Source organism: Arachis stenosperma, chromosome 8 (assembly GCF_014773155.1).
Source record: "Arachis stenosperma cultivar V10309 chromosome 8, arast.V10309.gnm1.PFL2, whole genome shotgun sequence".
NCBI classification, from domain to species: Eukaryota; Viridiplantae; Streptophyta; class Magnoliopsida; order Fabales; family Fabaceae; genus Arachis; species Arachis stenosperma.
Window position 1 is genome coordinate 9,156,796 of NC_080384.1, and position 20,394 is coordinate 9,177,189.

At 33.8% G+C, this 20,394-nt stretch overlaps 3 protein-coding genes across 6 annotated transcripts; all 3 read left to right on the forward strand.

Annotated features, from left to right (window-relative positions):
• Positions 1-2,891: 2,891 nt before the first annotated feature.
• Positions 2,892-7,039, forward strand: LOC130944250 (U-box domain-containing protein 44-like). Its single transcript, XM_057872480.1, has 5 exons — positions 2,892-3,102; positions 3,701-4,956; positions 5,046-5,349; positions 5,414-5,904; positions 5,982-7,039. Exons 2-5 carry the CDS (start codon positions 3,790-3,792, stop codon positions 6,975-6,977), a joined length of 2,958 nt encoding a protein of 985 aa, XP_057728463.1. The 5' UTR covers positions 2,892-3,102; positions 3,701-3,789; the 3' UTR covers positions 6,978-7,039.
• A 242-nt stretch (positions 7,040-7,281) lies between these two features.
• Positions 7,282-10,441, forward strand: LOC130944251 (uncharacterized). The gene is made up of 8 exons (XM_057872481.1): positions 7,282-7,650; positions 7,977-8,058; positions 8,195-8,262; positions 8,361-8,458; positions 8,945-9,081; positions 9,186-9,253; positions 9,830-9,893; positions 10,151-10,441. The coding sequence occupies exons 1-8, from the start codon at positions 7,640-7,642 to the stop codon at positions 10,166-10,168; spliced, it is 546 nt and encodes a 181-aa protein (XP_057728464.1). The 5' UTR covers positions 7,282-7,639; the 3' UTR covers positions 10,169-10,441.
• Positions 10,442-12,309: 1,868 nt separating this feature from the next.
• LOC130943487 (protein yippee-like At4g27745) lies at positions 12,310-14,734 on the forward strand. Of its 4 annotated transcripts, none has more exons than XM_057871387.1 (4): positions 12,310-12,495; positions 12,763-12,795; positions 12,917-13,044; positions 14,220-14,734. In XM_057871387.1, the coding sequence occupies exons 3-4, from the start codon at positions 12,952-12,954 to the stop codon at positions 14,445-14,447; spliced, it is 321 nt and encodes a 106-aa protein (XP_057727370.1). In that variant the 5' UTR covers positions 12,310-12,495; positions 12,763-12,795; positions 12,917-12,951; the 3' UTR covers positions 14,448-14,734. The 4 variants fall into 4 exon arrangements, with proteins under 4 accessions (XP_057727370.1, XP_057727368.1, XP_057727367.1 ...); XM_057871385.1 differs by having other exon boundaries at positions 12,334-12,495; positions 12,914-13,044; XM_057871384.1 differs by lacking the exon at positions 12,310-12,495 and having other exon boundaries at positions 12,542-12,795; positions 12,914-13,044.
• The last annotated feature ends 5,660 nt before the right edge of the window (positions 14,735-20,394 follow it).

The window sequence follows — 20,394 nt, forward strand, 5'->3', positions numbered from 1 at the left end:
GGGAGTAAATATATCCTTTTGGTCTTATATGTTGATGACATTCTACTTGCTAGTAATGATATAGGCTTGTTGCATGAAACTAAGAAATTTCTATCGGACAAATTCGAAATGAAAGATTTTGGTGATGCCTCTTTTGTATTAAGAATCGAGATACTAAGAGATTGCTCTCAAGGTATTCTTGGATTATCACAAAAGAACTATATCGAAAAGATTTTAAGTAGATATGGCATGAAAAGTTGTAGACCAATGGACACACCCGCAACTAAAGGAGACAAGTTCAGTCTCAAAAAATGCCCTGAAAATGATATTGAGAGGACATCAATGCATGATAAACCTTATGCATTAGCACTAGGGAATTTAATGTATGCTCAAGTCTACATACATCCTGATATATCATTTATAGTGGGAGTGTTAGGTAGATACTTGAGCAATCCGGATATGGATCATTGGATAGCTGTTAAACGCATAATGCGTTATCTAAAGAGAACAAAAGATTACATGCTTATTTATCGGAGATCAGAAAATTTGGAGATCATTAGGTACTCTGATTCCGATTTCATGGCATATGGTTGCGAAACTTTGTCACTAAGCTTCATATAGTAGATGACATTGAAAGGGCCATTAAAGATATTTTGTGACAATAAGTCAGTAAGTACTATACTCCAATAATAATAAGAGCTTGACAAAATCGAAGCATACAGACATCAAGTTTCTTAGTTGTCAAGGAGAAAGTTTAAGAAAAAAAAAAAAGATTTTCATAGGACATATGGAAACAGAGTATATGCTAGCAGACCCATTACCAAGGGATTAAACCCTAAAGTTTTTCATGAGCACACTGCTCGGATGGGTGTCAATATTTATGATGCCTTGGTTTAGTGGGAGTTTATTTCATGCTATATGTCCTATGACAGATATTGAGTTATTTTCTGCAGAATTAAGTTGATAGTTTATTTCATGTTATATGAAATGTTCATTTTGCAATATTTGTATTGTGTTTGATCTCAATAAAGTTGGACCAGCTGGAAATAGACATGCATGAGATCACTTGGCATGTAATTTCCATATTACTCATCCAAATTTGATCTATGTCGTTAAGTATATTAGGATGGTGATTGGCGTGGTTTAGTCACGGCATTTAATGTGATAAAAGCTGCGGTAGTTCCATATCTAATGTATGAGACGGACCAGATTGTTAAAGTAATGAAAGAAATAGCATTCAGATACGCGCATAAAGTTTATAAAATGTGATTATGTCAAGAAAAAATATATGTATAGCCCAAGTGGGAGATTGTTAGGAAATTATTTAATTTCCTAACTTATTTGTGGGCAATACATATATCAATTATAATCACAAATGATGCTATTTCAAATTAAATGACTTATATAATGATGATCTCATTTATTGTTATAAATGCTAATTAAATAAGTCATTATTACTTTTGATTTGGAATTAAATGAGAATAAAACCGGATATTATCTTTTGTTCCTTAGATAATTATCTTTTTGGATTTTAGATATATTATCTTTTGGGCTTTAGATACTATTTTATTTGGGCTTAAGGGTTTAATGGGTGCCATGCTCAAATATAAATAGACCTTTAGGGTTTCGGTCCCCGATATACCAAAGCCGCCTTTGTTGCTTTTTTCCCATCAAAAGAGTTACAGTTCAACCGCCTAGGAATATAGAAGGCTTTGGTTGAAGAAGATCGAAAGAACTACAAGATCCAAACTCTTCCGATCGTATGATTCATATTTATGAATTCAGGTACGCTTTCGCATTATGTTATTTTTGGTGATTCAATATGGATGATTTGGGATATTAAAATTAATTTATTCCAACATGATATTCTAGTTCTCATAAAATTGTTCTTATTGTTTTAATTGGAAAGTTCATAAAATTGTTGTTTGCGAAAAAAAGTTGTTTCCATTTCCTTTTTAGAAAAGAGGATAACATTAAACGTCAAATTAATGCATGCATGATAACACATGATTCTAGGTAGTAATTAAAAAAAGACCATTTGAATAAAAATGTCTAAAATATACTTTTTAGATATTTTTTAATAATTAAAATTTAGCATGTATGATTGATTAAATTATATTATTTTTATTAAAATTAAGTCAAATAAATTAATTTAATTGAAAAAATAGTAAAACAAATTTTAAATTAGTCTAAATTAATATTATTTTTATAAAAAAATTATTACAATACTCTTATTATAGAAAATAATTAAAATACTTTTATATATATATATATATATATATATATATATATATATATATTAATTTTAAAAATCTTAAATTTTAATCCTTTACTACTGTCGTGTCGTAGAGTTAGGATTTAGAATTTTTAATATATATATATATATATATATATATATATAATAGGTGTATTTTAATCATTTTTTATAATAAAAATATTGTAATCATCTTTTATAAAAAATAATATTAATTTAAACTGATTTAAAATTTAATTTATTATTTTTTTAATTAAATTAATTTATATAGTCTAATTTTAATAAATATAATACAGTTTAATTAATTATATGTTTAAATTTTAATTATTAAAAAATATTTAAAAAAAGATGTTTTAACTATTTTTATTTGAATGATTGTATTAGAAAATGGAGGGGATTTTGGGTTTCACAATCACCGTTATTGCATTTGGCGCCACTTTTACGTGTTCCACACTGCAGCCTTGGACTTCGACGTCTAAAAAAATATTAACTTGATAGACCTAAAAAATAGGGCTTTTTATTTTAATATAGTAATGTGTAAAACTATTTTATTTGTCATTTATCAAAATTAAATTGTAATATTAATTAGAAAAGTAATTAGTTTTGGTCGTTGCAACTTGGAAGTAACGACTAAGGAGTCTGAGTCAACGAAACCGACTGAGTCAACAGTCACGGAGAGAATGGTTTCTTCAATTCAAGGCTTACTTTTCTCCATAATCAACTGTCTTCAATTTTTTCCCCTCAGTTCTCGGTCTAAGTACGGACAGATGATTTTTCTATCACAATTTCATTTTTCTTTAATCTCTCTTTTGTTTTCTGGGAGATTTTGTCAGCTTACCATTTTCCGAGAAAGTTCTGGGAAGACTCAGGTATGTTCCTGCATCTCTCTGGTTTCTGAAGCTATACTTTGTAGCATGTAGCATAATCATATAGATTAAAGTTGCTGGATTTGATGGCTGAGGATATATTATAGTATCTATATTCCAATTGTCTTCAATCTTTGATTTTGTTTTCAATGCCACAGGGTTAGGGAATGACCTTTTTGGTGTGCATTTGTGTGTGTCTGTGTATTTTTTTTTTTTTAAACTAATGTTCCTTACCTTACAATTTCTGAGAATCCAAGCTTCATTCTAAGCACTACATATGGGAATTGGAAGTGAATTATTTGATTTTCCGTTCATTTGTGTCAATGAAGATATGTCATAATTGAACTTCAACTTTATATCTTAATCTTTTAATCGGATGAAAACCTATGTATAGTGTTTGAGGTGGTGGAAACTAAGCTGCAATCAACTTCATGTGAAGTTAATAATTGAGAGTCGTTAGATGATTCAACTGATTTTATTAAATTTTTATCTAACGGCTTTCAACTATCAACTTCGTGTGAAGTCGACTAAACCTGAGTTTTCAGTGTCTGTACAGAATTGCAGATAAAAAGAATTAATCAAGTATTCACATTTTTGTCAGGTTTCTACATCTCTTCATGCTAGATTGATTGGAAGAAAACGAGTTTTGAATTTTGATCAAAACTGAAGTTTATCATTATCCGAAGTAAAATGAGTGATGCAATAGCGGCTGAATTACTTTCCCAGGTGGTCTTAAATATATTTGATACTGTCAAATTAACGAACGAGGTTGTGATTCAGAAGGAAAATTTCAACAAGTTCTCGAATCAGTTGGAGAAGATCTCTTCTATTTTGAAGTCTTTACCAATAGAGGATATAGAGAACCCTGAGAGCTTGAAAGATGCCTTGGATGTTCTCAACCAAGCTATTACGGTTGCTAAGCAGCTGGTTTTTGAGGGGCACGGTAGAAGTAAGATTTATGTTTTGATGAATTCGAGAAGGATGGTTGCACGTTTGAAATGCTGCGGAGAAGAAATAAGGCGAGCCCTGAGGCTGATTCCTCTTGCAAGCAAAGATATAAGCGAGATGTTAGATGTGGAGTATGAAGATGAAGACGAACAAGTTTTGGAAAAAGTTGAGGGTGCGATACAAGAGAGGAATTTGGATGGAACGTATGCGAATGAGTTGTTGTGTTGTATTGCAGATGCCATGGGTGTCCCGAAGGAGAGTGATGCGTTGAAGAGAGAATTCCAAGAGTTGAAACGCGAAATGGAAAGTGCACGGTCCAGGAAAGATGTGGCAGAAGCTCTTCGCATGGAGAAGCTTATTGCAGTGCTTGAAAGGGCTGATTTGATAACCTCAGTGCAAGAGAAAGAAATTAGGTACTTTGAAAAGCGAAATTCTTTAGGCAGGACCCCTTTAGAGCCTCTGCATTCATTTTACTGTCCAATCTCTGGAGATATTATGCTGGACCCTGTTGAAACTTCTTCTCGCAAGACATTCGAGAGAAGTGCAATACAAAGGTGGTTCTCCCAAGGGAACACTCTCTGTCCATTGACCATGTTGCCCCTCGACACTCGAATCTTAAGGCCCAATAAGACTCTTCGCCACTCTATTCAAGAGTGGAAGGACAGGAATACAATCATCACCATTTCTACCATCAAGTCCCTGCTTGAAACAAATGAACAAGAGCAAGTGCTTGAATCCTTAGACAAGCTGCAGGATCTATGCTTAGAGAGACAGATACACCTAGAGTGGTTGAAAATGGAGAATTTCATAGCTCTTCTTATTGGACTTCTTGGTTCTAGAAACCGTGAAATAAGGAAGCGTGTTCTGCTCATACTGTCTTTGCTTGCAAAGGATGACACAGACAACAAGGTGTGTTAAGTGTTAACTCTAAAGAGCACAATCTTGAGTTTTGCGTATAAGAGACTAACTAGTAACTAACAAACACTTGTTTATGGCAGCAAGGCATTGCAAAAGTGGATGGTGCACTTCGATCGATTGTTCACTCACTTGCGCGTCAAATTGAGGAAAGCAAACTAGCATTGAAGTTGCTTTTGGAGTTATCCAAAACTAACACCTTGCTTCAACTCATAGGAAACGTTCAAGGAGGCATACTTCTAATAGTGACAATGTTAAATAGTGATGACGTTGAAGCAGCCAAAATTGCACATGAGCTTCTGGAGAACCTGTCTTTCCTTGACCAAAATGTTATAGAGATGGCAAAGGCAAATTATCTTAAGCCTTTGCTACTGAACCTTTCCACAGGTATTCCATGAATTTCTGTTATGTTTATTGTTTGTCTTGCTTTCCTAATCTCCATCACTTGTAGGAGCAAAGAATGTGAAAATACTCATGGCCGAAACCGTGTCCGAAATCGAATTGACTGAGCAGAATAAATTGTCCTTAGTTAAAGATGGGGCAGTGAGACCTCTTCTTGGACTGCTCTTGGAAAATGATGTGGAAATCAAGAAAGTGGTTGTAAAGTGTTTACTTAAGCTGTCAAGCTTGCTGGAGAATGGCATGGTGATGATTAAGCAAGGTGTTACTCAACCGCTATTAGAGTTGCTATACTCTCACAGTTTACAGTCACCTGCTCTGCAGGAACTGATCGTTGCAACAATAATGCATCTTGCCATATCAACCACCCACCAACAAGCTGAAGAGGAACGTGTATTGTTGCTTGATTCGGAGGAACAAGTATATAAATTCTTCCTTCTGGTTTCTTTGACAGAACTTGATGTACAAAACATGATTCTCAAAGCCTTTCAGGCACTATGCCAGTCTCTCTCCGGCTTCACCATCAGAATGTGGTTGAGACAGGTCTCTACTTTGATATGTCAAACAATTTTTATTCATTAATTGTTTAATAACAAGTTGCATTGTTCCAATCAATGCAGATCTCGGCTGCTAAAGTATTGGTCCAGTTGGTAGAGCTTAACACCCACGCAGTTCGGGTGAATGCCTTGAAGCTTTGTTATTGCTTGACAGAAGATGGTGACCACAGGAATATCTCATCACACATAACTGAAAGGTTCATTAAGGTTTTGATGAACATCATCCAAGCTTCTGATGACGCTGAAGAGATGGTTGCTGCTATCGGCATCATCTCTAGACTACCACAGGAGACACACATAACCGAGTGGCTTCTGGATTCTGGGGCACTTCAAACTATTTCGGCATGCCTTAAAGATCAGCATAAACATGCCTCACACAGAAAGCAAGTGACAGAGAATTCTGTCGAAGCCCTTGGTCGATTTACTGTGTCGGCAAATCCAGAGTGGCAGAAGAGAGTAGCTGAAGCAGGCATGATCCCGGTGTTGGTGCAATTGCTGGCTTCTGGAACACCTCTTTCAAAACAGAAGGCAGCTATTTCGATGAAGCAGCTTTCTGAAAGCTCATACTGCTTGAGCAAGCCGATAAAGAAGGCGAGCGTTTTGAAACGGTGCTTCACAGCACAGGAAACAGGGTGCCCAGCACATTTAGGTACATGTACGATAGAGTCTTCATTCTGCATGTTACAAGGGAAGGCCTTGGAGCCCCTTGTGCGGATGCTCTCGGAACAAGACGTTGGAACATGCGAAGCATCTTTAGATGCTCTAATGACTTTGCTTGACGGCCAAACACATTATAGTGGAAGTAAGGTGCTGGTGGATGCAAACGCTGTTGCACCAATGATAAAGCTCTTGAGTGTTCCAGCTTCAAGGTTGCAGGAAAAAACTCTAACAGCATTAGGCCAAATCTTTCAACTTGATGAAGTGAGAAATAAGTATAAGGCTATGGCCACAATGCCCCTGGTGGACATAACTCAGAGCAAAGACAGCCGTTTGAAAAGTCTTGCAGCTAAAGGCCTTGCTCAATTAGGTCTACTTGATAAACAATCTTCTTATTTTTAGGAACCATCCTTAATCATTCATATTGTTTTCGAGTTAATAGTCAAATTCGTCTTGAAAGATTATTTATTTTTTAAATTAGTCCTCAAATAATTTTTTAGTTATATTAGTCCTTAAAAAATAAAACGCAAGTCAAATTGGTCTTTCCGTTAATTAGATAATGACATATAATGTGACATATCATCATGCCACGTGTCACTTAACGTGACACATTATCATCTAACTAATGGAATGATCAATTTAATTTACGTTTTATCTGACTAATATAATTAAAAAAATTATTTGAGAACTAATCTAAAAAATAGGTCATCTTTCAGGATGAATTTGACTATTAACGCTATTGTTTTCATACTTGAATATTTATGCAACATTTCATCCCATCTAATACTATACTCTTTATGCCTGAATGAAAATTATGGAAAGACTTGAATGGTTGTAAATATGTAATGTAATATCTTAAAAAATAGGCATCCAATTTTTTTTTTTGAGCCAGATGAGGCCCAAAATATGAGTAGAAAGTAGGGTTAGGCCCATCGACAATTGAGTTGCGTTTGCATCTCTTCTTCCTGAGTGTCTGCAGTGGTCAGTGTGTAGCTTTCTGAGTGGCATTCTCATCGATCAAACTCGCTTCATTCTTCACATCACACTTGAAAACCTCAACAAAGATGTTCAAAAAGTACGCTCCAAACACATGCTTACCTACACGGATATCTACTCAATATTACTATCTAGATTCTCATGCCGTTCCTCCTCTTCCTTCTTTTTTTTTTCTTTTTAATTTCGGTTTTCAATTTCTAATTTCCTTTCCTATTATTTGTTCGGGTTTTGTTAATAATAATTGCATGGTGTCTTAATCGGAACCACACGAAACCCTCTGAATCAGATTCTCACTTTTTCGTTCCCTGAATTCAAGCTGTTATGTGTCTCTGCCTATATACATTCAGATTTAACTGCTTTAAAAAGAAAATAATAAGGACCCCTTTTTTGTGAGTTCATTTTCAGATTTTCGTTTGAGGATGTGTCTGCTCAGAATCAAGTGAAGGCCTCTGTTCAACGAAAAATTCGACAAAGTATCGCAGAGGAGGTGAAATTCCTTTTTTGGGCTTGGCTTTTTGTTGTAAATTTTAACCTTGACATAACAAATCCAACAAAGTATGAATTTATCTTCTCGTTGCACTCTTATGTTATTTATGGCACTGACTTCAGTTACGCCTTTGTAGTATCCTGGTTTGGAACCAGTATTGGATGATATACTTCCTAAGAAGTCCCCTCTTATAGTTGCTAAATGGTTTGTTATTTATTTATTTTTGATTGTGCGTTTCGTTGTTTCACAAATTTTATGGTTGTTAAGTGCTAACTGCTTGATTTTTCTTGCTCCTGCTCTAGTCAGAACCATCTGAATCTGGTGCTAGTGAACAATGTGCCTTTGTTTTTCAGTGTCCGGGATGGACCATACATGCCCACATTGCGACTTCTCCATCAATGTAAGTTCGTATATGTGTTTCCTCTAATTTTAACTTGTCTATACTCTTTCTTCTTGAATAAATGTGCAAGTTGATGAATAATTTTCATTGCATTCCAGTGAGTGATTTGACTGGTTATCTTCCATGGTTCTTTATTGCATGTGTATCCAATCAAAACAGTTATGAAGCTTACCCATGATTGTGTGACATAGATTTAACTTTGTATAGAAATTGGTACAGAGCTCAAATAAAAATGGTGATTAGACATTAGTCGGATTTAACTTTGCATCCGTTTCTTAAGCATGGCAGTGGAAGTTTGGTGGTTGGGATTGATTTCTATTACAGCAGCAGAATAAAGGAAAACATTCAATAACATGGTTTATTGGCTTCTTCTATGCATATAATGTTAGAGGAGTAATGAACGGAAATTCTGAATTGGTATAAAGTTTTGCAAGTGTTCATCTCTTATATTTCATATGAATTGTATTATTGCTTTTGGTTTTACAGATCCAAATATAATGAAGAAACTACAAGTTGACCGTGGTGCAATAAGATTTGTGTTGTCGGGTGCAAACATAATGTGCCCTGGCCTTACGTCTCCTGGTGGTGCTTTGGATGAGGAAGTGGAGGCAGAAAGTCCTGTGGTACTGACATCTTTTTCTTAACTAATTGTTATACACAAAGTTTGCATTTGATCGTGGTGTATTTATACTAACTTTTGATATATCATGCATTTATCTGGTCTCAGGCTGTCATGGCTGAAGGGAAACAGCATGCTCTTGCTATTGGCTTTACAAAAATGTCAGCAAAAGACATGTAAGAAGCTTGCCTTATCTCTTATTACATGGGACATGCTGAGTGAAATAAATTATTCTTTTGGCCCAACTATTCAAACTCTGCCAGAGGTTCCTTCTTTTAAGTTAATATAAAGTTATGTATTCAGCCTGTTCGTATTTAGCTAATAATGTCTTCATGTAAGTTGGTGAAAACACCATTAGCATGTTAACTAGTGAAGAATGGACTGAATGAATCACCACTTAATTGATAAGCATGGTATCTGTTAGAATTTCTAGTTGTCAATACTCTGCCATAAATGATTCAGGAAAAAAAATTGACGTGAAAGAAAAACCTAGATCTTGGTTTATGGTGTGTTAATGGAACTAGCTCACCTGAAGACTATGTTTATACCTTCATTGCTTATAATATCAATATTGCTTGCATCTATGTCTCAGCATTTTTGCTTCTGATCAAGGAATAAAACTTAGAAAAGGAAGTCAATGCAGAAACAAAGTGATGTTATGACGTGTCTGGTATAAAATCAGGGAATTGGAGTTGCAAGCCTTCCCTGGTTATTGTTCCACTCACGAAGTTAAATTACTTTCATGGTTTCAGAAAAGCAATCAACAAGGGAATTGGGGTTGACAACCTGCATTATCTCAATGATGGTCTTTGGAAGGTATTGAATGATACATGTTTTCCTCCTTTCATATTCCATAGTAATTCATGTAGGTCTGATATCTTTGTTCTTTGATGTCGCAATAAAAAACGCTTTTCATATTTCTCTTTCTTATGTTGATTTGAACAAATAGAACTTTTTGGTGTTACATTGAAAAGCCAATTAAATTTCCATGCATTTCTTCTTTTGCCCAAATTTTGAATCCTCTACTGAGTGCTTGATATTGTATATTTGCACTGATTTGAATATTTATGTAGATGGAGCGACTCGATTGAAGATGCTGTAAGAGTTGTATACCACCAACGATGGACGAGCTCTCATTTTCTGGGTCTATGATCTGATTTTAGAGTCCATCATAAATGTGCTTGGCCACTAATCTATTATACCGGTGTAAACAGTAAAAAAAAAAAAAAGAAAAGAAAAGAATTTTGTTACACAGTACTCCTTTTACGTAGATTTCAGATATGGAATCCACACTGTTTCTGCGTGTTGAAAGTGCAAAAGTTTTGTCCATTTGCTTAAGAGTAATGAAAGGAGATTTTGAATCATTGGAAGGAGATATTTGCAAATTCTTAAATCTACACTAAAGCAGCTCAGGAGAGGCGTTCTCTTTTCTGATTTGTAAAGAATGCAATTCCTTCCTTATATAGAGTTAGATAGAGACGTTGTTAGGTCAAATTTGCACCCTTTCAGTATTTAGCTCTCTTAAACAAACTTTCCTTCTGCAGTTACTCTATAATGTACGGGAATAGATCTTCTCAATTTTTTTTTTTTTTTCAATTAACGGGGTGTATAGCATTCAGGATGGGTATTCTTGGCTAGCTAAGTAGCACTTTTAATGGAGAGATGATCCGAATTGGGATTGGGTGTGGAAATCTAAGATTTCAGAAAAGACCAAATTCCTCATTTGGCCTTGTCTCCATGATTCTCTTCCGACTCAAAGCTTTCGTCATAAGTGCGGCTTGGCAATTAATGAGATTTGTCCCAGGTGTCACGAAGGGGCGGAATTAGTTGCTCATTGCATTAGATATTATGGCAAAGCTAAGGCGGTGTGGAAATAATCTTGATCCTTCCTTACAGCGAAATGCTAATTAAGTTTTCTTAGAGGTTTGGATTCGAAAGGCTATGAGTGAGAACTGTTATCTTAACGTTGCTGGTTTGTGGTAGATTTGGCGGGATCAATGCAATGATATTTTTGTTCCAGATGAGGCTTGGGCGTTTAGCAAGGTGGTTTTTCTTGCTAAGAAAACGGCGTGAGTTTGAAAGCATTGTGACAAAGAAAATGCTGTTTGTTCCTGAGATGCAAAAGAAGATTTGGACCCTTCCTCCGTCAAACTTTTTTCAAGTTTAGTGACGTCAGTGTTGGTCATGCTGGAACTATAGCAAGGTTTGGTTGTGTTTTTAGAGATTCTAAAGAAAACTGGGTTAAAGGTTGCCTTAGGACTTTGCCGGAGTGGAGTATTCTCATATGTGAGCTTTTGGCTCTTTGGAGGGGTATGGTTTTGGCTAGAAATTATGGCATTAAGCAGGTGGTGTGTGAAATTGATTGTTTAGAGGTGTACCTCCTCCTTCAAATCCATCAATATCCTGAGAGAGACCTTGTGATAAAAATTCAAGAACTTGTCTCTAACAATTGGGAAGTCTACTTTTTTTTTTTTTTTGGTTTCCCACGGTATCCCCCAACTCGACAGGTCAAGGACTAATCCGCCGCGGTACTGAGCTCCATTTAAGGGTTTGCCGCTGGCCAATGGGTTGCAGCATGCACAAGGCAGGATTCGAACTCCCGACACTTGGTTAAGCGGACTAGTGAGCTAACCACTAGACCAACCCAACTTGGTTTGGGAAGTCTACTTTGATCTGGTACATCGTGAAGCTAATAGCATTGCGAATTGGATGGCTAAGAGAGGAACTTGATGTGATCATTAGAGCAGAAGCAGACTGGTTCCTTCTTCCAGTCTTGTGTGCTTTCTTTTTTTTTTTTTTCTGTTTCCTTTGTCAAGTCAACCAAAAATAAATTGAAGATAGCATCTCTTTTTTTGGCCCAAAATATTGTTGAGAAACTTTGTCCACAAAAAACAATTGTTCACGAATTTACCTAGGTTTGTAAAATTTGGCACGCCCATGGATACATGTCACTTCGCCAGCGTAGATTTCATGCCACCACTACCATCACCACCTAACTCAACTCTCTCAAATAATAAATTTCAAAATTAAAATACCAAATCACAGTCAGAACCAGTATTTGAGTTGCATACCCCACAATCCTAGTGACTCATCTCTTGCAACAATGACAGCTTCCTTCTCATCTTTCGCTCCTCTTTCTATTTATTTATTTATTTATATCTATTATAAATGTTTGACAGTTTCCGATACTTATCATTGCCTTGACTTAACCCCCATTTCGTTCTTAAGCAACGAATAATTCCTGATTTACCATTCCACATACATTTATCATCCCGTGCCTCTCTTCGTCCTTTATTATTATTATTATATGGACAAATCCAAGTTTGATTTTTCTGGCTCAGTCCTCATCGATCCCCATGTTTTTTTTTTTCTTGTTAGTTCCGTGGCCACAGGGTTGTGAATTCTGATCAGTGATCAGGTACATTTTTAACTCAAATCAAATGAGGCATTATAATACGAAAACACATTAATATTCTTCACAATAGTTACTATGCATTTTTAGCCCTTAAATTAAAAGGCTCTGTCTTTATCTGATGGCCACATATCTCTCTTCTTTTTTCTAGACTCTTAAATTGGGAATCTTCACTCAGCTTTGTGATCAATTAATCCTAGCCTACTCCTTCACGCTAACGCCTTTTTAATTTAATTGAATTTTTAAAGTGTGATTCTTATCTTAATATTGCAGAGTTTTGTGTCATCATCACTTAGCATATTGCAGGTAAACAACTTTCGAGTTTCATCAGCTCTAACTTTTTTTTCTGTATCTGATTCAATTGCAATATAAAGGTTTAACCTTTCCATCTTGGGGTAACTGAGATTCGGTTTGAATTTTGCAGCAGTGAGGTATTTGATCTGAAAATTCTGTACCAATTTCATGGCGGAACTGATAGGGCCTCGCTTGTACAGTTGCTGTAATTGTAGAAACCATGTGTCACTCCATGATGATATCATTTCTAAGGCTTTTCAGGTGAAGAAACATCCTTTTTTCTCTCTTTTTCTTTTCTTCCTTTCTCTTTCTCATCCCTTTTTTCTGCTTTGCTATCTTTATATTTTGGGGGACCAGGATTTTGATGGGAATGTTACTTATTCTTATATCTTAGATGTGAATTTTACTGCGGCTTTGTGAAATTTCTCCATCTGCAACTGCCTATCCTCTTTATGTTATTTCACTTATCTTTACTCTGTTTTCCCCCTTCAATCCAAACACTTATCCACCTATTCAAGGTATTTGAAAGGTACAGTGGTAGCTGAATTTGATGATTTTATTAATTTAGGGTTATGATTACTGCTAGAATATGTTTTGTGATAAGGATAGGCAGAGTGGGGTGATTTTAGGAATGGAAAATATTCTGGGAATGCAGTGAATCACTGGAACCCTGTGAATTCTGTGGTTCAGTTGACAATGTACATTTCTCAATCATAGAAATAATCGAATGCATCCATACTCTATATGTCAGCACTGATGAATTTCTTGATGCATTACTGCTCCAAGTAAATTGAACATTTTCATGCTTGTTATAGTGTAGTCTGTGGAGCAGTGATAGAGTGAAACTGATGGTGATAATGTCGATTCTGGTTGGCAATGCTTAAGACATTGTTTACAATCAATTATTTTGCCTGTTCAGAAAACGACAGTTGCATTGAATTTCGATGTTTGGTTATCATCATAGCAAGTATGATTTTTTGTTGAAAACATCATTTCAAATGTGGTAGAGAGGCATTTGCTGAGCCTCATATCACGATGATTGCCAACAGCGAGCCATGATATACGAACATGGTTCTTGGATATGTTGTTGCAACATACTTCTCCAATCTACAGCCAAAAACATGGTTGTGTTTATTTTAAATTCTATTGCAACTGTCTTTTCCGACGCATCAAATGGTTATCATGTATTATTATGTCCACACAAAGTGATGTACAAATAGAATTTATCTATACATTTTCATGCTTATCATCGTTTCATCTTTCTGAGATTTTAACAGTGCTCCAGGGATATCTGTTTTTTCATTTGGACTTCACATGCATCCCAACTATAGGAATCTCACTGTTGACCTTGATATGTCAACTTCATTTTTCTTTGGTTTTACATCTTGCAAAAGCATTACTTGATCAGGTTCTGATATTCTTTTCATATAACTTAGGGAAGAAACGGCCGAGCTTTTCTTTTTTCCCATGCCATGAATGTTGTCACAGGACCAAAAGAAGACAGGCATCTCATGACTGGCCTTCACACCGTTGCTGATGTTTATTGTGGTGATTGCCGTGAGGTCTTGGGTTGGAAGTATGAAAAAGCTTACGAAGCATCCCAGAAGTACAAGGAAGGGAAATTCATACTCGAGAAGTCAAAAATAGTTAGGGAGAACTGGTAGCACTCCCTTATGAATTACAATGCTGCTTGATCGTCTTTTATGTCTACGTTCGTTCATGGTTTGTGCTGGTCGTCTTGTACAGGAAGTTATTGCCTTACCCAATTTGAAATTTCTTATTGTTTTCTCCAACTTGCATTATTTCCTTGTGCTATATGACTACAATTGAACTTGTAAGATTCATCTTCTGGTCTGTGGATATCAACTTGAGAAATCTTTTGAGAACAGTATCTGCTGCAAACTATGCCATTTTACATATATCTGTATAATATTTTTTATTTAGCTTAATCCACTCATGCATTTAGTTTCTTTTCCTTACCATTGATATGGTTCTTTTAGTATGCTTACTTCTAAAGATTCAGGTAATTAGAGGGGAAGTGAACAGAAAGAAATTGATTTACCTATCACTGATTTAGCACTTAATTTCGTAGAGGATTTTATTCCACTGATTCCAGTATCATTGTGAGGTTGTGTGGTAAATGCTTTGGGACGAAAATTAGGATATATTTAGACAGAAAAGTTCTATCTTCATTACTTTTTGGTTCCCTGAGATTTTGTATACAAAAAGCTAAGAAAAATTTGTAACAGGACACGGACATGGTTGTCTTTTTTTGTCTAAATTGGTTATGTCTCTCATGATCTCATCGTCTCTTTATTTTTTGCGATAGAACCATAGATATCATAATCCTGGAGATAATCTTGTTTGAGCAATTGAGATTGCATGCCCAAGATTACTAGTTAAGGGGAAGAAGTATGCGTCACTCAAAATGACCATATGTTGGTATCATCTATTTAACTTTCTTATTTTTTTAAATTATTTTTGTTCTGTTTCAGATTTCCAGTAACAAATGCAGCCATGGGCTTCTTTTTGTTGTGAAATAAATAAATAAAGAAGAGAAAATAAATAAATAAATAAGGAAGAGAAAATAAATATAAAATAAAGTATAAATAGATAATTTTAGTATTAATATTTAGCATAATTAATAGGTGAATTCTACTCTATTCTTTTTAAAATAAAGGGTAAATTATCCCTTGTGACATATACAGTGATTATTCATAAATTATTTTTCTACCAGAGCTCCAAAATTTATGTTATCTTCTCTTTTCTTTTCAATTGACGTGATGTTTCTCTTGAAACTTAATAGTAGTGTCATTTTCATAATTCCTATCAAATACACCTCTTCTCATAGTATTTTTCTTAAAATTCAGTCGGATCAACAATGATACTCCTTTTCAAATAACCAACCCTCGTAGTCTTGTATAACTATATAACAAACACAAATCAAAATATTAGTTAGTCAAAAAAACAATGAGTCAATAATTATCATTTTAGGATTTTTATTATCTGAATAATGATTGAAAAATAATTTAAGAACAATTAAAGAGAAAAAATAAAAAATAAAATACCTTGATTTCTTCTTTCACGCACCAATTATCATCATTTTTAACTAATATATCACAAATTTCTATCAGTTTTTTAGCTTTCTCGTTTTTAGGATTTTCTAGCGATCGTATTAGAGATAGCAATTAGATTTGACGATCTTATTCGAACTTTGGATCTCTGGTTGAAAGACAATTTATCAATAATCACTATATATACCACAAGGGATAATTTATCCTTTATTTTAGAGAGAGCATGGTAGAGTTCACCTAATTAATATCTTAATATAAAATGATTCATATATTATATGTTGTAGCATATAAAGGAGAAGAATGTTTGTTGTTATTGCTCTGTAATATTTCTCATATTAGGCTTCTCGATTTATAGGCGTACAAAAGTTAAAATTTCAAATATAATTAACTAAAGTCTTGCCTTGATAATCTAAACTTTTCACTTGAAAAAGTTAGTTGCTCAAGTATTAGTTTGGTCTACCTCATGCATCCTTATCATAACACTTCTCTTTGGATGACCATATAGAAATATGTCTTGTTAAAACTTTACTAAAGAAAAATTCTGTGAAAAAAAATCAGTGAAAAAAAAAGAGTAGAATATCTTTTGTGATGATAACTGCCTCGTTAAAAATCTTGTTAAGAAAAACCCAATAGGGATAAAAAAAATTGATCAAGGAAAAAAGAGTACAGCATCCTCCTCTTGTCAACATTATTTAATATTTCGAAATCGGCACATCCCAATCTGATATACCAATCTTTTAAAGGAGAATTTTGGAAGCGACTTTGTAAATAAATATGTCAGATTATCGCTTAAGCGGATTTGTTGGACATCAATTGTCTCTTGATTTTGAAGATCATGAGTGAAAAAAAATTTGGAAGAAATATGCTTTGTTCTATCATCTTTGATATATCTATCTTTAAGTTGAGCAATGCATGTTGTATTATCTTCAAATAGAACAGTTTGAGCTATCTTATGATTAATCAGTCCACATGATAACAGAATATAATTGGATCAAACTCTTAAGGCAAAAACACTTGCGACTTGCTTCATGTATTGCTAGTATTTCAGCATGATTAGAGGATGTTGCTACTATAGTCTATTTCGTGGACCTCCATAATATAGCTGCTATAGTCTATTCCTTTGTGTGGATCAGATAAGTATCAAGTATCTGTATAGCCAACTAATTGTGACTTAGATTTATATGGATAAAACAAACTCATATCAACTGTTTCATGAAGATATCGAAAAAAATTTATTTGATTCCATTCCAATGTCTTTTGATTGGAGAAGAACTTTACCTTAATAGTAAATTCACGGCAAATGATATATCAGGTTGTGTATTATTAGCAAGATACATTAGTGCTCTAATGGCACTGAGATATGGTACTTCATGATCAAGGATATCTTCATTTTCTTCTTTAGGACGGAATTAATCTTTTTCCACATCTAGAGACCTTACAATCATTGATGTACTTAATAGATGTGACTTATCCATATAAAATCTCTTCAAGATCTTTTCTGTGTATGTTGTTTAATGAATAAATATCCTATTTTTTGTATACTTGATCTATAGGCTGAGACATAATTTAGTCTTTTCAAGTTCTTTCATCTCAAACTCTTCTTTTAAAGTTTTTATAATTGTTAGAATCTTTTCAAGGGTTCCAATGATATTTAAATCATCAACGTACATAACAATTATAATGAATTCAGATGCAAATTTCTTTATGAAAACACATGAGCATATATTATCATTCTTGAATTAGTTTTTGGCGAGATACTCACTAAAACGATTATACCACATTCGTCTAGATGGCTTTAGACCATATAAAGATCTTTGCACTGAGTACAACCCCTGCGAATATTCATGGAATGGTTTAGATATCTTTAGACCTTCAGAGACTTTCATATAGATATCAAGATCTAATGATCCGTATAAATAGGTTGTCACCACATCCATTAGATGCATATGTAGTTTATGATATGCGGATAATTTGACCAAATAACGCAATGTTATTGTATTTACTACAGGGTAATATATTTCTTCATAGTCTATACCGGCCCTTTGTGAAAAATCTTGCGCCACAATTCGAGTTTTGCAGCGTACAACTTCATTTTTCTTTTTTCATTTTCTCACAAATACACTTCTGTATCCAACAGGTTTTACATCTTCTGGTGTATGGATTACAGGTTCAAAGACTTCACCTTTTGTAAGTGAGTTAAACTCAACCTTCAAAGCTTCTTCCTATTTCGGTCAATCATTTCTTTGTTGACGTTCTTCGTCTGTTCTTGACTCAAGATCCTTACTTTCATACATTATGTGTAATGCCACATATGTAAATATTTTATTGACAATTATTTTATTTATGTTCCATTTTTCTCTTATAAAGACATAATTTATCGAAATCTTATCATTTTCACAATTTTCAGGTACTTGAACGTCTTCTGGAGACAAAATTATATCAGAATTTTGGACAACTGCATGTGTCTTTACTATGTCTTTATCATTTTCAATGGGAATAGTATTTACCTCTTTTCTTTTTCAAGGTTTTTTATTTTTAGAACCGACAGGCCTACTACGCTTCTAACGTGAATTTGTTTCGGTGGTCATTTGTCTGACTGGGACATTAATTCGAAATGGAGCATATCAGCTAGTATATAGGATTTAGTAATCCTTTTCATATCAAAAAATACATCAGGAATTCATTTGCTATTCTTTGCAAATGTATAATCTTTTGAACTTCTAGTTCACATTGCCCTGATCGAGGATCTAAATGCATTAAGGATGATGCATTTCAATTAAGTTCTTTTTCAAGAAGCTTATTCTCTTCTCCTAATATTAAAAATTTTGATTTATCAAAATGACAATCTCCAAATCGAATTTTAAACACATCTTCTGTTTGTATCTCAAGATACCTCACTATAGAAAGAGAATCATATCCCACATAAATTCTCAATTTTCTTTAGGGTCCTATTTTAGTACGAAAAGTTTGGGCAATTGGAACATATATCGCACATCCAAATATCCTCAAAGGAAAAACATTTTGCTGTTGGCCGAAAGGTAATTGCAGAGGAGAGAATTGATGGTAACTTGTTGGCCTCAAACGAATAAGTGGTGTAGCATGTAAAATTGCATACCCTAAACAGAGGTTGGAAGATTTGTTCTCATAAGTAAGGGTCTAGCAATTAATTGGAGTCGTTTAATAAGTGATTCTGCTAACCCATTTTGTGTGTGAACATGAGCTACTAAATATTTAACGCTTATTCCGTTAGCCATACAATAAACATCAAAGGCTTGGGAAGTGAATTCACCAGCATTATCAAGACGAATTGCTTTGATTAAATTTTTTGGAAACTGTGCTTTTAATCGAATAATTTGGGCAAGTAATCTCGCAAATGTCAGGTGGCGAAAAGATAATAAGCACACATGTGACCATCTCGAAGATGCATCTATTAGGATCATGAAATATATAAAAGATCCACATGGTGGATGAACAGGTCCACATATATCACCTTGAATTCTTTTAAGAAATTCAGGGGACTCAAATCCAATTTTTACTAATGATGGCCTTAAAATTAGTTTTCCTTGAGAACATGCAGCGCAACAAAATTCACTAGATATATATAAGAATCTTCTGGTCCCTTAGTGAATGTTCATGGGAGTTTCCAATAATTTTTTACATTATTATTGTTCCAGGATGACCCAATCGATCATGCTAAATTATAAATTCATTTGGGTTAGTAAACTTCTGATTTACAATGGCATGTGATTTAGTTGCACTAATTTTAGTATAATATAACCCAGATAAAAATGAGGATAACTTTTTTAATATAACCTTTTTATTTTTTTTGGTGACATTTAACCTTTTTATTTGAATCATGAGTTGTAATATATAAGTACTCATGATTTTCCTCATTTATTATTTTAATATGATATCCATTTCGACAAATATCTTTAATACTCAACAAGTTTCTTAGAGATTTGGTAGACAATAGTTTATTATTTATTATGAATTTTATTCCTTTGAAAAATAAAATTATACCTCTTCGGAAACCTTCTATCACATTGCCTTAACCAATAATAGTATTAATATATTCTTCTTTTTGTACAAGATGAGTAAAATATATATTACTTTTGAGAATGATATGCAAACTTATACTATCCGCAAAGCAAACATCTTTATTATATATCCTTATTATTTTTTTCAAAGACAAATAATAATAGTGCATTATTTAGCAGTACATGCACAATAAAATTGTATTCTTGATGTTTTTCTAAAAAGCAATGTTCATCAAAATAATGTCATATACTAAAATTTTATTATTATTACTACTATTATTATTATTTTATAACTTGACACATTTAGTAATTTTGAAATTCATAAACATAAACATAAATATTTTATTAAACATTATTTATATACATCATACTTGAAATTCAAATACATAGAAATAAAACTTAATAATAAATTTGTTACATTATTTATTTATATAAATACTTAACAAACCTAAGTATTAAACATTTTTCATCAACATATCAAATGGCCAATATTTTTTTCA

Bases quoted from the DNA above. Each gene is read 5' to 3' on its own strand.
- LOC130944250 (XM_057872480.1), top strand. From the start codon at position 3,790: ATGAGTGATGCAATAGCGGCTGAATTACTTTCCCAGGTGGTCTTAAAT. The intron at 4,957-5,045 runs GTGTGTTAAGTG...TGTTTATGGCAG, and splicing joins AGGATGACACAGACAACAAG to CAAGGCATTGCAAAAGTGGA. The intron at 5,905-5,981 runs GTCTCTACTTTG...CAATCAATGCAG, and splicing joins TCAGAATGTGGTTGAGACAG to ATCTCGGCTGCTAAAGTATT.
- LOC130944251 (XM_057872481.1), top strand. The intron at 9,082-9,185 runs GTACTGACATCT...ATCTGGTCTCAG, and splicing joins TGGAGGCAGAAAGTCCTGTG to GCTGTCATGGCTGAAGGGAA. The intron at 9,254-9,829 runs GTAAGAAGCTTG...TCATGGTTTCAG, and splicing joins AAAATGTCAGCAAAAGACAT to AAAAGCAATCAACAAGGGAA.
- LOC130943487 (XM_057871387.1), top strand. From the start codon at position 12,952: ATGGCGGAACTGATAGGGCCTCGCTTGTACAGTTGCTGTAATTGTAGA. The intron at 13,045-14,219 runs GTGAAGAAACAT...CATATAACTTAG, and splicing joins TCATTTCTAAGGCTTTTCAG to GGAAGAAACGGCCGAGCTTT.